Genomic DNA, 17,228 nt, shown 5'->3' on the forward strand with positions numbered 1-17,228 from the left:
GAGTATCCATTAGAGTGTTAAGAGGAGAGGGGGAAGCGTTGATGGTTGGCATGATTCCATTATAAACAAACTAATGCTGGGTCTTTGTAAAGCAAAAAAGGCGAATGAGCCAGCTTTTGCATTTTAAGTGGAGAACCACATGGAAAGTGAGTGTATATTACAAAATGGTTGCTTTTTAATTGTTTAGTGGTAATAAGGATATTCTACTGAGATGACAAAAAAGTTGGAACTTTTGGTTTGGTGTTGGTTTAGTACATGGGTCTTTTCTTCTACCTGAACCACCATCTCTGGACTGTTGAGAGGGGAGAGATAAAGAAATGCGCATGGCGGCGGATGTAGGGAGAGATAACCCGGTTGATTTTGGCCCATGTGCTTTTATGATATCCGGCAGTTGCAGGAGCATGATACATGAGCTTCAGCAGCTGCAGAAGAAGAGGGGTGAAAAATCAGCAGAGGATTTATAGTATGAGACTATCTTTATTTGAATCATGGACTATTTTATTTGAACAATAGACTATTTTAATTTGAATAATATGCCTTCGCTAACTGTTAAGTAGGATTTCAATAAAACTTGGGAAGCTTTACATAGTATCTAAGATTTCAAGCCAATTGAGGTTAATGTTGATTTTATTAAGGTTAATTTTACTGATAGCCATCAGTGCCAAGTAAGGAATCACTATGGGCACCACGGTTCAGGAACTTGAACCATTGTAAGATTTCACATCAGAAGGTTGGGATGTCAAGCAGGATCTAAAGAAGTGTAGATATATCTTACTGAAATTGTTTAAGGCAGCAGCTATTAACATACCATGATGAAATTAACTATTGCCCACACACATCAATCCTGTCCGCTAAACCAAGTGAGATTTTACTTTCTTTAAGGAAAAAAACTAAACAAAGGTTAGAGATTTCTTTGGAGATAGGGTTTTGAGAGAAACCATCAAAATAGTTGTGATCACTACCACTACCAGGATATATGAGGAATAAGTTTCAGGTGCAAAAATATAAAACATATAGAGACTCCTGAGAATTGAAGATCTGAAACATCATTATCCACCCAGTGACTTGTCAGAAGTGTCCTTTAATAATATTGCCAGAGTAAGGATATCATTAAAAAAGTTTTTCTAAGTTTCATTATTTTTTAAGCTGACAAGATAGTAGAAGAGAAATGGATGTTTAAACAGAAGATGGCACTAATGCACAACAATTATACTAAATTCTGAAGTTAAGTTAGTGTGAGAATTAACAAAACATTCAGCACCTTTCTTTAGCCAATAGAATTAGACGTAACTGACCTGCCAGTACATAAATATTTGTAAGATGTTGCGCTGCCACCTGCATCTCACCAAAATTATGAATCAACTTGGTAGAGATATAAAAACCTAAGAGATACAAAAATAAGTTTGAGGTGTACTCACGAGAACAGTGACAATAGCAGAAGGAAACCAAGTGCAATTTCTGCGTTTGAACTCAGAATGCTAAGTGTAGTAGTGTTTGCTTCGACCCACACACAGGGATTTTCCAGGTAGTTCCTGTAGATTGAGCAGATATATCAATAGGTTACTTGCAGTTAAAGGATCCAATAAGTAAAGACGGGCGGACTTTATTCCAAGAGACGGCAATACTACAGTTGTTGGTGAAGAATTTAAACTCGAGCTCAAGCTTGTTACCTGTAGAACAATGACTGGTTGAAATTGAACCTTAAGAATTTGGCAACATGTTCAAGTGACCAGCAAAGCACAGGTATCAAAACAACTGCCAAGAAAGTAAAGATGGTAATGCACCAAAACATTCAGTAGGGAAAAAGTGCATATGCATATTTCGATGTTCATTCACTGGTAAGAAAATATCAAGTTGTAGGTTGTCTAAAAATCACTGCAGATAACTGATCCCCCATCAAACATCGATGATGGAAGTTACAATCTGACGACTTTCAGAATGTTATAATTTGAAGACTTTCACGTAGATCGATGAAGGTTACAATCTGACGACCTTCGCAATAACTAATAAAAGCTCTAAACAACAACCTTCACAATCAACATCAGGAGTTACAATCTGACGACTATTATATTTTCAAGGAGCCAAGACGAAGATTACAAGGTGACGGTCTTTGCAACGCTCTAGCAAAAGAGACTACAAATTGACGGTCTCTTCACATTAAAATGAAGAGCTCATCCCCAGCGTTCAAGTCCAAACGCACGGGTCGGACCTACGTTGCAACATCAAAATGCAGGGGTCAGACCTGCGTTGCAACATCAAAACGCACGGGTCGGACCTGCATTGCAACATCAAAACGCACGGGTCGGACCAGCGTTGCAACATCAAAAAGCACGGGTCGGACTTGCGTTGCAACGTCAAAACGCAAAGCGACATGTGCGTTCTCAACCACCAAAATAGGTCCAACTCTGCGTTTCAAGTCTAAAATACAGAGTTCGGGCCCAGAACGCTATTCTCTACGTTTGACTCATTCAGACGGTTCCAAAAACCATTTCCCACGATCTGAGGGGATCACAACTCCATCCAAGAGTGATTTTAGGGGGCGGTTACACCCCCAAAACCTCTATAAATATGGGTAAACTCAACTGAGTTCGGGACTAACTTTTTGGGGGAATTGCTGAAACTTTGGAGATCGACAACAGAAGCTTTCTTCATCTTTGGCTTATAAACCGATTTCGGTTAAATCAACTCTTTCATAGGGTTTCAAACTCGTTCAGAGCTATCAACTCATCAAGAGTTAATTTCAAACTTGCTTTGCAAGTTCTCCACAACGTCAAATCGTGAGGAGGATATCGTTCCAGTGAAGCGAAACGTCGGATCGTCAACGGAAAGCAAGCTCGACGCGAGCATTCGAGGAAGGCATTTCATCGCCACCGTGAAGAACCCAGACTTAAACAAAGGAGAGGACCTCCGTCGATCTTCTTCTCTTTTGTAATCAGGAAATTCAAATTGTATTCGAGGTTGAGAGAGTTGTAAACATTCTTTCTCTAAATCAGTTAGATGGAATAAAACATTCAATTCTTTCATTTTCTCATTGCAAATTTCCCACAAACGCAAGTAGATACCAAAGATCAACTCACATTTAAAGTGTATCTGTGAAGAAACAAACGTAAGGCAGTAGACGAAGCGAATGAAATCCTTTGTTGCAATTATAGACTGAAACCATGCTTGGACTGAAAGCAGATTCCACGCCCTGGGTTTCTGAAGAAAGTAACAATAAATGATAAATAAGTAACCTCACCAAACCTGAAATAATTAGAACCATAACCTCAAAAGAAAAAAAAAATCATATGGGGTATTACTATAACATAGTTACAGTACTTACCCCATACAGAATATACAAAGAATATAATGAGGATAATGCCGTGCCAAGTAAGGACAGTCGACAAGCCTTGTTTGAGAGAGTCCTTGACGCAAGAGGAAGAACACCAATCACTGCCACAACTAAAACCTGCAAATAACCATACAGAATATGTATCACTCATCCACGCACAATAAAAGAATAAAATTCAGAAAGACCATGCAAAATAAGAAGCAAAGTCGAACAATGTGAAGAACAATAAGAGAGTAAGAAAGGAAGAGTTTTACTTATCTATGTCAATGTTATGAAGCATATTGCAGTTATATCCAAACACGCTTCAGTTAACTATGTGGATGAAAGGAATATTGAAAATGCACCAACAAAGAAAATGCTTCAGTAATGATGGGAAATGAAGCTTCATCTGTGCTTCACTTGCCTATACAGCTCCTGTCACCACACTAAAAATGCTGGTGATTACGGACTCCTCCAGCATGCATCTAAGTCCAGGTTCAAGAGAGGGTCTAATACATATGTGCTTCTTCAAGTATAACAGGAGGGGAAAAAACTGTAACGGCAGGGCATGAACTTATAGAAGATATATCAGAGCCAACTGACACTAGCGCAACATTATCGTCGCCTAGATGAGAACTCTTACTATTTCTGGCAATATAAGCACAACAATATTGCAGTTTTTATTAAGGCTTCACAAGTCATATGTTCCGTGTCCAATTGTCTCATAGATTAGTAGTAGCTGGGCTTATGAGAAAATTTCATTTCCTAAAATAATGGACAATAAATACCAGAAAATAAGTCAATTAATATCTATTTAACTCATATGTCATTGTTGATATATGGATAAAATATATAATAAAGAGTTTCATGTAATCAATATGACAGTTCATATAGGACTCCTAAAGCATCGGACTGGTAGTTGGCAGATATATTTGAGTAACTACACAGAAGATAGCATTATAGCTGCTATGGAAATTGGCCACACCCAAGCATTGACAGAGAAGTGTATGGTCTTCTTATCCAAAAAGAAAGAATTGGAGTTACTCCTCAGTGACGCAGTTGTTCCAGGTGTAGACGCTGCAAGGCACAAAATTCACCCAAACAACAATTAAATTAAAGAAGAAAATTCCAGCGTAAGTCAGAAAGAAGAAACAAGTTAACTATGCAATAATTAGGTGTTACCTGTTGTACGAGTTCTTGCGTTTCGTGTTCCCGGAGTTGATGTAGATCTTCCTGATCCTCTGTCTGGTTGAGATGAACTGGTTAAAGTCATAGCCTCAACCTCCAGATCAGGATCCTGTATGGAAGGGGAAACATACATTGTATCAACATGGTGTGGGAGTTGTGTAACTAAACTGGCTGATTTTTCCTGGTTCACAAATTTTAAGTGGCACGATCAATAGCAAGATCATGCACAATTATTGTCATCTCGAAAGTAACTTAGATTTTTTATATATAAAAATATCATTCAGAAAACAGTAGTTATTTATAAACTAGAGTTCCAAAGCAGTTTAACCCCAGCAGGTCTATAAAGAATAACATTAATGAAATCCCACAAATCAGACTGCATATTGTAGAGCTGTTTAAGAAGAGAGTATTTATGGTGATATTGTAACTTACTAACATAACTAACTATCTATAAAGAAACACCCTTTGTGCATACTAACTATCTAACTCAGGAAAAGATCTAAAATACAGATACAGCCACATAGGTTTAACATTAGAGTTCTTCAACTTTAGTACACTGCAAGTTTGATTTGAGAAGTGCTCCTAAATTCCAGAACTTTCTAAAGGATCGCTATCTCATCATTATCATTATCATTATCATGTCACCATGAATGCCTTCTCTTCTCAAATTAGTCTGCTATGGAACATTGAACCCCATGAATATTGAAAATCATATATCTATCAACCAACACAAAATAACCACATTCCTGATAAAGGATATTATGAGCAGTGATGGAATCCTAGAAGGTCAACGGGATAGGAGAACCTGATTTGTTTTGGCATGTAGTTTTAAGCTCATGCAACCAAGAAGAGCTCGCCCAAAAATTCTCCTCAACAATGAATTAGACTAATGGCTCTACAACATAGATGTATCAAGAAAACAATGCATGAAACCTGTGAATAATTTAACATATTGATAAATAATTATCTAAGTGAAGTCCAAAATGTTTTTTTTTTATCATGATTAATTTAAAAGGATCTTACATATATACACTAAGAGAGAGTTGTAGGTGGCTAGAGGTTGTTCCTATTGTGGATAAAAATGAAATCGAATTGATTGAGATGATTCGGTCACATACAAAGGACCAGTTAACAGAAATTATAATCCCCAATTAGCAGAAGAGATAAGATTACACTTATAGTTAATGGGATGAAAGTACTAGAAGCAGAACTCAGAGAACATGGTTAGGAGTTGGGAGCAATTAAGATGGATATGATATTAGTTAACTTGAAGATGGACCTTAACAGAACTGAATAGATGAATAGAATACATGTAGCCGGCGTTAAAATATTAGAACAAAGGCTTTGCTGTGGTTGATGTTGCATGTCTATTTAAAAGGCTTCAAATCAACAAATACAGCCTATACATCCTCATCAACTCCTCAGTTCCAATAGACAGAAACCCTAAGAACCTCTCACAACTACACCAAATTCAGACCAAAGTAAAGCCTTAAAACAACACCCGACCACAATCAACCGCAGCTACTAGGTCGAAAACTTCGGAGCGAGATGGAAAAAGTGAAACCTTAAAGGATTCAAAGAACATCAAAGTTAGCGATCACAACGATCAGACACTGGTCGAACACGTGCTTGAAGTGTTCAACAATGGCCATATAAGAAAAAAAAGGAGATCCTAGCCACATGAAGCATAACCTGGGCAAAATTAGAACTTTGTAGTTACTGTTAACTCTGTAGTGCATCTTCAAAGGCTTTTTCTCTTGGGTAAGATGAAAACATCTTTGGAATTTCGTTCAAGGGTGTTCCAATCTTCTTTCTTTATTATAATTCTGATTAATCATAATATGCATGTTACACAATTGTTCTATAATGTGACTTTCTACATATACATCCTTAACAAATCCCCAATTACAGACAGAAACCCTAAAACTCCTCACAACAACAATCCAGCTCGATTTATAAACTACATTTACTAGGTCAAAATTATTCAAAAATCCTCATGTTAGGGATCCTTACGATGAATCTCCGGTAGAATTTGCGCTTGAAGTGCTCAACGACTTCGGATCTTGACGCCGTGTTAGGGGGGATGAGGACGTTGGACCAGTAATCCGACCATCGAGGATCGCCGTCGTAGTCGTACGACGCCGCACCGCCTTCTTCGCGCATTGAGATTGCTTTTTCCCACTCTAGTTTATCTCTCTAGGGTTTTGGAGGAGACCGGGACAGAGATTTTTTTGATGCGAATCGAAGAAATGTATCAGCTTCGATTGGCGTGCTCTCGCTGGAGCAGATGACGGTGACCGCGCATTTAGTTACTGTCGAGTTGGGAGAAATTAAAAAAGAGGCCCTTGTAGTTACCAAAATCATTTAATAATAAATTAATTTTGATAACTCCTTTTTTTAGAATTAAACGAGGTCCTTATAGTCTTATTTTTCTTCTTTTCTATATTTAACTTTGAAGTCTTTTTTATTTAATTGTTATTATTATTTATCTTTATGACAATGTAAAACTAGAAGTATTTAATCTTAGGACTTGAGTTCGAATCCTGTGTCTATCAAAATAGTTGCAAATGTTTACTCTCTACTCAATTAGTTTAAGATTCAAATATTATTGCCGACATTTTTGGAATTAAAATGAATATGTAATTGCCACCAATTTCTCGAGAGCTTATTGAAAGGATTTTCCTTAGAAATAGGAATGCCCTAAACAATTTTCCCTGCCGGAAGAAAAAAGAAAGAAGTACTTGGAAACATGAAGTTAATCCTCAACTTACTTGCTCATTTTTTTAGAATAATAACTTTGTTAGGTCTTTCAAATACAGTCCTACGATTCAAGGCTAATACAGATTACACTTCAACTTCATGTTGTACTCTACTAAGTGATAATCATATTTTTATTACATGTTTATATTCTCATTATCTATTTTATTTAAATAAAATAATCACTAATAACATGTTTTATTTTAATTGCAGGCTAATGAAGATTAATGAATAAGAGCTAAAAAAGAACTCAAATTTCCTTATTTTTTACCTTTTATTGAAGCCCGGGGTTAAGCCAAGAAATCTACAGAAGCCGAAGAAGAAATGGTCCAATATAAAAAAAAATCAAGTTAAAATCATGCTCAAGATGATTAGCAACAAAAAATAGCAAAAATTACCAATCCGGAAGGCGGAATTTAACATATAATATATGAAAATCGCCTATCTCGACGAGACGAATCCAACTGTATTTTTAGAATTTTAAAATTCTAATCGGTTGGTCAATCGATTAACTGACCAAGTGATTCGTAACAAACTTGTTTTATGGCTAAGATTTAATCCTTGTAGCCCAAGTAAAATCCAATAATTCTTGTTGCTTACTATAGACTATAAATAGGGTAGAGGGGTGAGATGTTTGAATGTACAAATTTTTGTAAAGACTTTATTTGGAAAGGAGAGATACTTTTAATTGAGAAGACCTTCCAAAAATTATAATTTTGTCGCAATTAATATAAGAATTTTTTTCACCTCGTCATATTTTTCTTTTCTTCTCTTTCTTTTGATAATGGAGATGAAGATGACGATGAATATGAAGATGAAGATAAATGTTTGCTTTCAAGAGGTTAGAACCCTATTGCAATGTAAAATTTTCTTTTTATCTTTTATTTTCTTATAATAATTTTCTTTTCTTGTTTTAGATATTCAAGGGGCTAGAACCTTCTTATTTTAGATTTATTTTGATGCATTGTAGAGTAGATTTACTTTCATGCCTTTAGTTTTGCATGATTTTCTTGCTTTTATTTTGTAGTACAGGTTTATATTCTTGCGTAGTTTAGATTTTCTTTTATGTTCTTTTCTTTTTTGTTCATAGTTTAGATCTTTACTCTTTGTTTTTATTTTCTTCTTTATAGTTAATTCTTATTTATTTTATTCTCTTTAGTCTAGATTTTTTATTTTCTATGATGTGAAACTAATTCTTATAGGAATTCTAGAATTCTATGAAACTAGTTTGATTTCCTTTATAATTTGTGAATTATCCTATTGTGCTTAAAATAATCATGTTTATGCTAATCAACTAGATAGGTAATTGGTAAAAGAAAATTTTAATAATTTATGCTTATCTTGAGTAGTTTGATAGGTTATACTTATGAATTTTATAATTAATATCTAGTTGCTATTTTTTCGTAAACGTAATTTACTTAGATGATAATATGATAGGTTATGCTTTCATTAAGTGATTTGATAGTCTATGCTTAATAAATCTAAAGTAAAATATGATAAAAAAAGAGAGTTCATAATTTATAAGTGAAATTGGCTAGTTCTAATTGAATTCTTCATCTTTTACTTTCTTGATTTTCCTCTTTATTCTTGATTTTTCTTTATTTATTTCTTAATTTTATTTTCCTTTATGTCTTTATTTTTCTTTCTCTCCTCTTAATTTAGTTTTGTTTTATCTGCATATAGTCTCAACCACTCTCCTTATCTCTCCACAACCACATTTATCACTCCTAATTGTCACACACACAACTTACGAATCAAATTTTAATTATCTCCTACAACACATTCCTTGTGAAACCGGCATTTCTTTATAATATCACTTGATAGCGGTGTGCTTACAACTATGTTTATTATTTACCTCCTATCACTTAAGTCTTCGTTGTTTGTTCGGATAGTTTCATAAGGGGGGTTATTGGTTGGGATATTTTGGGGGATAATGAGATAATTTTGAGGATTCTATTTCATAGTGTTATTCATTGGGACAATGGAACAAGGATAATACTTTTTTGTGTTATTGGTTTTTTGGAACACTAGTGAGACAATTACACCACTTGGGGTAAAATTACATCACTCATATACAAAAATTTTATCCCAATAGTAAAAATTTACCCCATCCTCCATATTAGAACAATGTTGTTCCACTTTGAAGGCAATTGGGATAAATTTAAAATAATTTTGTATTACTTCACTAATACATTCCAATTATATTATAAATATATGACATGATATATAAAATATAACATATATTAATAATATTATGTAATATATTATTATATAATATTAATTAGTAATTATAGTATAACATATTTATTATAATATTATATAATATTTTAATAACATATATTATTATATAATATATTATTATATAATTAATTTATAAAATATTATTATAGTTATTATATATATGACATACTATTATAATATAATATAATAATTACTAATATTAGTAAAATATTATGATATAATATAATATAATACTATAGTTTGAAATAATATAATATATTATACTATACATTATATCTTTTAATATATATTATTGTAATTATCATGTAATATATATATGTTATATTATATTTTAATTTTAATATAAAATTTTAAAAAATATGACATGAATAAAGTAAAATATATAAATAAAAATTTATAATGTACATTAATCCTACGATAACTATATTATAATATTTAAATTAAAAAATTATTTATTAACATATTATATTAAATATATCTATTCATATCAATTATTATATAATGTATCATACTGTAATATATTGTTATAGTAATTATTGCTAGAGCATATTATATTTTTGTATAAATAAAATAATGTATTATATTAAATATTATATTATTAAAATATTATATTAAATATATTAATATTATATTATATTAAATATTATATATAGTACAACATACTAATATAATATAATATAATATAATATAATAATTAATAATAGTAATTTGTAAGTATAGTATAATATATTATATTTTAATATAAAGTAAAATAATATTAATATTATAATAATATACTAAATAATATACTAAACTAATTGGATAAGTTAATTTAGAAGTAATTAATAGATAAAATTATATTTTAATAAGGTGTCACATCATCAATTATCCCACATGTATTGTCAAATCAAATGCTCAAATTATCCCATTATCTCACTTTATCCCACTTTACCCCACTCAAAATATCCTAAAGGGGTAAAATTGTTCTATTGGAACAATTTTCCCACCATGCCCCTATTTGTCCTAACCAATAACTCCCCCAAGTGACGTACAATGTTTTGTTTTTATGACACCAGTTTGCATAAATTTTAAGCGGTTGTCTACCAATAGAAGTTAATACCTTATTATTAATAAATAATTTTTTGACATGAAATGAGTGCCAAATATGAGAAAAATTGAACAGTTGCTTACAGGAAAAACAAAACATTTTAAGCATTCCCACCACAATAAATTGCACAAAATCCAGAAACTGTTTTCAACAACAATAATTGTAAATAAAGCAACCATTTCTTTTCCAATGCTTTTATTCCCAAACAAGAGGAAATATTGGGTAAAATCCAATCATTGGCCGAAAAAAGCCGTGTCGGCATTTTAACAGTTATAGCTGCTTAAAAAGTCTCTACAGCTTATCAAAAATGAGAGGCTCCTTCAGGAACTTCTCCATTTGCTTTGCCCTTGCTAGTGAAGTGGATATTCCTCCAGTTGAAGATCCTCTAGTGCAAGCTAATCAGCATGAAGTTTCTGACCCCAATGAGTCCACTCCTAAAAAATCTAGTGGCTTCAGAGGGAGAAAGAACATAACTCCTAAGAGAAAGAGGATAACCCATATGAGAAAGAAAATAGCATCTAAAAGGAAGAAAATATTATCAAGAGGACAACACTTATGCAATCTAACACACACTTACACTTCTTTACCTCTCAATTTTTGCTTCTTCATTCCACTTTTGAATGGAGTGCAACTTGTTGAATCCTGCAACCATTCCACTATTCCCGCTACCGACGTGTGAACACGTGATGTGGGGGTCACGTTGTGATCAGAAGCTGAAGCAAAACCGCGTTTTCGTGAAGGGATTCTCGTGGGGGCCCACCCACGTTTGTGAACGGATTCGGAGACGCGTTATTTGTGAACGCGGTTTCGTGGACGTGGATTCAGAGATGAAGCTTATAAATAGGATTTATTTTTTTTAGGGTTTTTGGTGCACAAGGAGGTTTTGGCCGCGGGAAAGATTGCGGCTACAGGTGAAAACGCAGAAGCAAAAGTGGAGATTTTGAGAAGGCTTTTGTTAGGGTTTTGAGCATCCATTATTGGAGAAATTTGTGAGAGATTTGAGAGTTTGTTTAAGGGTTTAATTTGTGTGATTGTAAATCATATTTGTATTCTCTCTCTCTATTAGTAGATCTCCCCCCTCCTTACCCCGTGGACGTAGGCTATTTTCCGAACCATGTAAAATTAGTTTGTCTCTCTATTTATGTGATTTGTAATAGCTTATTTAGGTTCTCTTGACAGGTCAGACCTAGAACTGATAAGAGGAAGAGCTGATATCTCACTTGGTTGAGATATTTTGCTTAAAGTTCTTATTTTCTTTGTGAAATAGGAATTCCTATTGCGACATGACTCTCTTGTTGTGCTGCCGAAGTGCTGTCAAAATTTCTGTTGCGCGTAACAAGTGGTATCAGAGCCTAGATTTCAGATCTAGGGTTTTAGAATTAGGTGGAGGAAGATTTCTGTGTGAAGCTTGGTTCTTGGAGTTCTAGGATTCGGTGGAGATAGCATTAGGAGTTGTCGTTGGAGATTTCGCTTTCCTCGTGTGGACTGGAGATTTATTTGGAATCCGATCTAAGGTTCAGTTGGGTAATTCTTAATTTCTATCAAAGTTTGATTCTTTTTTTACAACTTGAAGTTAATTAGTAATGGGAGAAGAATGTGAAAGCAGCAAGTCGATGGCGAGTACAGTTCAAATTGGTTTTCAGAACACCAAAATTAGTGTGGTGAAGTATGACGGTAAAATCAACTTTGGTTTGTGGATGATCGACGTACAGGATACGCTTAATGCTCAGAACTTGGAGGAGACCATCATGGTCCATGAGAGACCACCAAAATATGAAGATGAGATATGGAAAAAGATGAATAGGAACGCTTGTGGGGTGATCAGGTTCTGTTTGGAACAGGAGCTGAAGTATGATGTGATTGGGGTGACGCCTGCGATGAAGATGTGAGAAATTCTCAACAATAAGTATCTTACGAAGAGTGTTGAGAACATATTGCATTTGCTGCGTAGGTTATTCAGATTCTAGATGTTCAGAGGCACCTCGCTTTGCGGTTCATGTGAATAACTATACGAAGTTGTTGTCGGACTTGACGAATGTTGGTGAAAAGATTTCGGATGAGTACAAGGCTATTATCTTATTGGACTCCTTACCGGATAAGGAGTATGACACCTTTGTGCTCACTTTGTTAAACGGAAGATCTTCTATCAGCTATAGTGAAGTTACTAATGCATTAACGAATTATGATTTGAGGAGGAAGGACAAGGAGACTTCTTGTGCTAGTACTTCAGGCGAGGCCTTGTCGACAAGATGTAGAAGCCAATATCCAAAAGGTGGTAATAGAAGAAGATCAAAGTCAAGAGGTCGTCACCAGTTAGTAAAGAACCAATGTGCATTCTTCAAGGAGCAGGGATATTAGAAGAGAGACTGTCCGAAGCTCAAGGAGAAAGAGAATGGCAAGAAAAAGGGCCCGAAGACCAATGAGGTGAATATTATGAAAGGCGATGATTCGAGCTTTTCTCTACTGATTACTCCAGAGGTGAACCACTTGGATACATCAGATTGGAGGCTTGATTCTGGCGCTACTTATCATGTGACCCCTAGGCGAGATTGGTTTGTATCGTTCGAGAGACTCGATAGGGGTGTTGTTGTCATGGGAAATGATCAATCCTGTAGTATTTGTGGGATAGGTACCATGCGGATTTGGATGCATGATGGAGTAGTCCATGAATTGAAGGAGGTAAGATTTGTTCCTCAGCTGAAGAAAAATCTTATCTCAGTTGGAGCTTTGAAGACGAATGGATTCAAGGTGACCTTTGAGAACGCTGTAGCGAAGGTTACTAAGGGATCTTTGGTGGTGATAAAGAGAGTCCGCAGTCGAAACTTATATTATCTGAAGGGGAGCACCGAGATTAGCCAGGTTTCTTCGGCTATTTCAGAGGCGGACATAAGTAGGCTTTGGCATTATAGGTTAGGACACACAGACGAGAAGTCACTGCAGGCGCTGTGCAAGCAGGGATTATTGAAAGGAGCCAAGAGTGATAAAGTAGAATTCTGTGAGCATTGTGTTCTTGGCAAAAAGATGAAGGTGAAGTTCAGGACTGCTATTCATAGGACGAGGGGCATCCTGGGCTACGTGCACACAGATGTTTGGGGTTTTACCAAGACTGCATCACTTGGTGAACGACATTGGTTCGTCACGTTCGTAGATGATTATTCTAGGCGTTGTTGGGTGTACACCATGAAGCATAAGAATGAAGTCCTAGATTTGTTTGTGGAGTGGGGGTGTACACCATGAAGCATAAGAATGAAGTCCTAGATTTGTTTGTGGAGTGGAAGAAGAGATTGGAACTACAGACTGGGAGAAAGATCAAGACAGTCCTAGATTTGTTTGTGGAGTGGAAGAAGAGATTGGAACTACAGACTGGGAGAAAGATCAAGACGTTGTGATCCGACAACAGTGGTGAATATACTTCAGACCCCTTTCTGCAGCTATATCGAGACGAGGACATAGAGAGACACTTCACGATTAGTCATATACCACAGTAGAATGGGGGTGGTAGAGAGGCTAAATCGGTCTTTGCTGGAGAAGATCTGATGTTTATTATCGCAAAGTGGTTTGAAGAAGATCTTTTAGGCTAAGACACTTACATATGCGAGCCACCTCATTAATAGACTGTCTTCATCTGCGATTGAGAGGAAGACCCCTATGGAGATATGGTCAGAAGAGCTAGCACACGACTATGACCAGCTCAAGGTATTTGGTTGCCCTGCATTTTATTATGTGAGAACAGATAAATTAGAACCTCGAGCTAAGAAGACCATATTTGTAGGATTCAAACATGGTGTCAAGGGATACAAGCTTTAGGATCCAATTGATAGGAAGATTGTGCTGAGTAGGGACGTCACATTCGATGAGGCTTCTATCTTGAAGCTTTCCAGCTTTCATCAGGTGGAGAGCGACCCGACGGAGGAGATATCACAGGTGGTAGAAATCGATGCAGCTCTACATTGTTTAGATGGTATAATATCCATTAGAGTACCGACTGAGGTGATGCCAAGTGAGAACAGCGACGACGAGGAGGATACGAGTACAATTATGCAGGATTAGGGACCGACGACTCATGTTTAGGATTCTATTACGGTTCGAAGACAGAGGAGAGACATACGGATTCCAGCATGGTATGCTGATACAGTTGTGTATGTACTTCCGGTGGAGAGTATTGATGAGATGGTGCCTACTATATTTAGAGAGGCCGAGCAGAGTTTGGAGGATGATTCGTGGTAGGTAGCTATACAGGAGGAGATGAACTCTCTTCACAAGAATGATACGTGGAAGCTTGTTGGGCTTCCAAAGGGGCGAAAGGTAATTGGTTGTAAGTGAGTATACATGAAGAAGGAGGGTATTGAAGGTAATCCATTGAGGTTCAAGGCTAGGTTGGTTGCGAAGGGCTATGCACAAGAGGAAGGAATAGATTATAATGAGGTTTTTTCTCCAGTGGTGAAGCACTCTTCGAATCGAATTTTGCTAGCTTTGGTGGCACAGTATGGTTTGGAGTTAGATCAATTGGATGTGAAAACGATATTTCTTCATAGTGATCTTGATGAAGAAATATATATGACTCAATCATTAGGATTCCGAGTTGCAGGGAAGAAAAAAATTAGTTTGCAGATTAAAGAAATTGCTATATGGTTCGAAGTAGTCTCATCGACAATGGTATAGGCGATTCGATGGTTTTATGATTGGTCATTCATACACTCGGAGCCAGTTTGATCCTTACGTATATTTTCGCAAGTTGAAAGGAGGTGCGTACATCTATTTGTTACTTTATGTCGATGACATGTTGGTTGCCTCTATTTCCAGATATGCTATAGATGAGTTGAAGGCACAGTTTTCAAAGGAATTTGAGATTAAGGATTTGGGTCAGGCGAAGGATGGAGATCGACAGAGACAAGAAGAATGACAGAATTTGTTTGACACATGTGGCTTATTTGAAGAAGGTTCTACATCGATTTCATGTTAGTATGAATACGAAGCCAGTTAGTGTACCATTGGGAGCCCATTTGAAGCTTTCAGCTGACCTTTCACCGAAGTCAGTTAAAGATCGAGAGTTGATGTTGAAGACTTTATATGCGAGTACGGTTGGGAGCTTGATGTATGCGATGGTATGTATGAGGCCAGATTTGTCACAGGCGCTCAACATGGTTTCGAGATACATGCACGATACAGGAGTGGGTCATTGGGAAGTCGTGAGATGGATTTTGAGGTACATTCGAGGTACGCTCAATGTTGGTTTAGTTTATGAGCGGGCACTACAGGTGGGCACTTATGCATTGGCTACGTTGATTCGGATTATGCCAGAGATTTGGATAAGCGTCGGTCTACTACGGGGTATGTATTTATTTTGACCCATGCACCGGTGTGTTGGAGATGCACCTTACAGTTGACGGTGGCTTTATCTACGACGGAGGTAGTGTATATGGCGATTACGGAGGTTGTGAAGGAGGCTATTTGGCTTCAAGGACTTTTGGAGGAACTTGGTATATCGCAGGGGCTCATCACTATTTATTGTGATAACATGAGTACTATCTATTTGGCGAAGAATCAGGTTTTTCATGCAAGGATGAAGCACATTGACGTTCGTTATCACTTCGTTAGAGATGTTCTTGAAGATGACGATGTGGAGATTGTGAAAGTCCACACGAAGGATAATCCGACGGATATGCTCACTAAGGTGGTTCCGAGCAACAAGTTTGATCATTGTCGAAACTTGTTGCACATTCGTGATTGTTGAGGCCGTTGGCGGCCGTTTGGGTGAACTACGTGAGGCTTGATTCCTTGTGCAAGAGGATACGTAGGCAGTTTTTACGATGCTGCCGGTTTGGATTAGTTGATTTTGATGAGGGTGAGATTGTTTGGACTCTCGTTCGGATTCCCGACTTGTTGTGGATTGAGTCCATTGTCGTGAATTAACTTCACGGTGTACTGGACACAAGAAGTGGGATATTTGGTTGCTTTGGTGTCGGCTCAAATTTGGGAAAACTTCGCCGATGTGAAGAATTGTGAACACATGATGTGGGGGCCACATTGTGATCAGAAGCGGAAGCAAAAGCGCGTTTTCGTGAAGGGATGTTCGTGGGGGCCCACCCACATTTGTGAACGGATTCGGAGACGCGTTATTTGTGAACGCGGTTTCGTGGACGCGGATTCAGAGATGAAGCCTATAAATAGGATTTTTTTAGGGTTTTTTTGTGCGCAAGGAGGTTTTGGCTGCGGGAAAAATTGCGGCTACAGGTGAAAACGCAGATGTAAAAGTGGAGATCTTGAGAAGGCTTTTGTTAGGGTATTGTTGGAGAAATTTATGAGAGATTTGCGAGTTTGTTTGAGGGTTTAATTTGTGTGATTGTAAACCCTATTTGTATTCTCTCTCTCTATTAGTAGATCTCCCCCTCCTTGCCCCGTGGACGTCGGCTATTTGCCGAACCACGTAAAATTATTTTGTCTCGCTATTTGTGTGATTTATAATAGCTTATTTAGGTTCCCTCGATAGGTCAGTCCTAGAACTGATGAGAGGAAGAGCTGATATCTCACTTGGTTGAGATATTTTGCTTAAGGTTTTTGTTTCTTTTGTGAAACAGGAATTCCTATTGCGACCTGACTCTCTTATTGTGCTGCCGAAGTGCTACCAAAATTTTCGCTGTGCGC

The 17,228-nt window shown here is 36.4% G+C and overlaps 1 protein-coding gene across 2 annotated transcripts; it reads right to left on the reverse strand.

Moving 5' to 3' along the window:
- On the reverse strand, positions 7-6,822 carry LOC109845017. Of its 2 annotated transcripts, none has more exons than XM_020414200.1 (9): positions 6,512-6,822; positions 4,493-4,679; positions 4,296-4,387; positions 3,323-3,448; positions 3,078-3,198; positions 1,671-1,755; positions 1,419-1,532; positions 1,296-1,335; positions 7-422 (listed from the first exon to the last, which is right to left on the reverse strand). In XM_020414200.1, exons 1-9 carry the CDS (start codon positions 6,659-6,661, stop codon positions 270-272), a joined length of 1,068 nt encoding a protein of 355 aa, XP_020269789.1. In that variant the 5' UTR covers positions 6,662-6,822; the 3' UTR covers positions 7-269. The 2 variants fall into 2 exon arrangements, with proteins under 2 accessions (XP_020269789.1, XP_020269791.1); XM_020414202.1 differs by having other exon boundaries at positions 4,493-4,607; positions 6,512-6,820.

This window comes from Asparagus officinalis, chromosome 6, assembly GCF_001876935.1.
Source record: "Asparagus officinalis chromosome 6, Aspof.V1, whole genome shotgun sequence".
NCBI lineage: Eukaryota > Viridiplantae > Streptophyta > Magnoliopsida > Asparagales > Asparagaceae > Asparagus > Asparagus officinalis.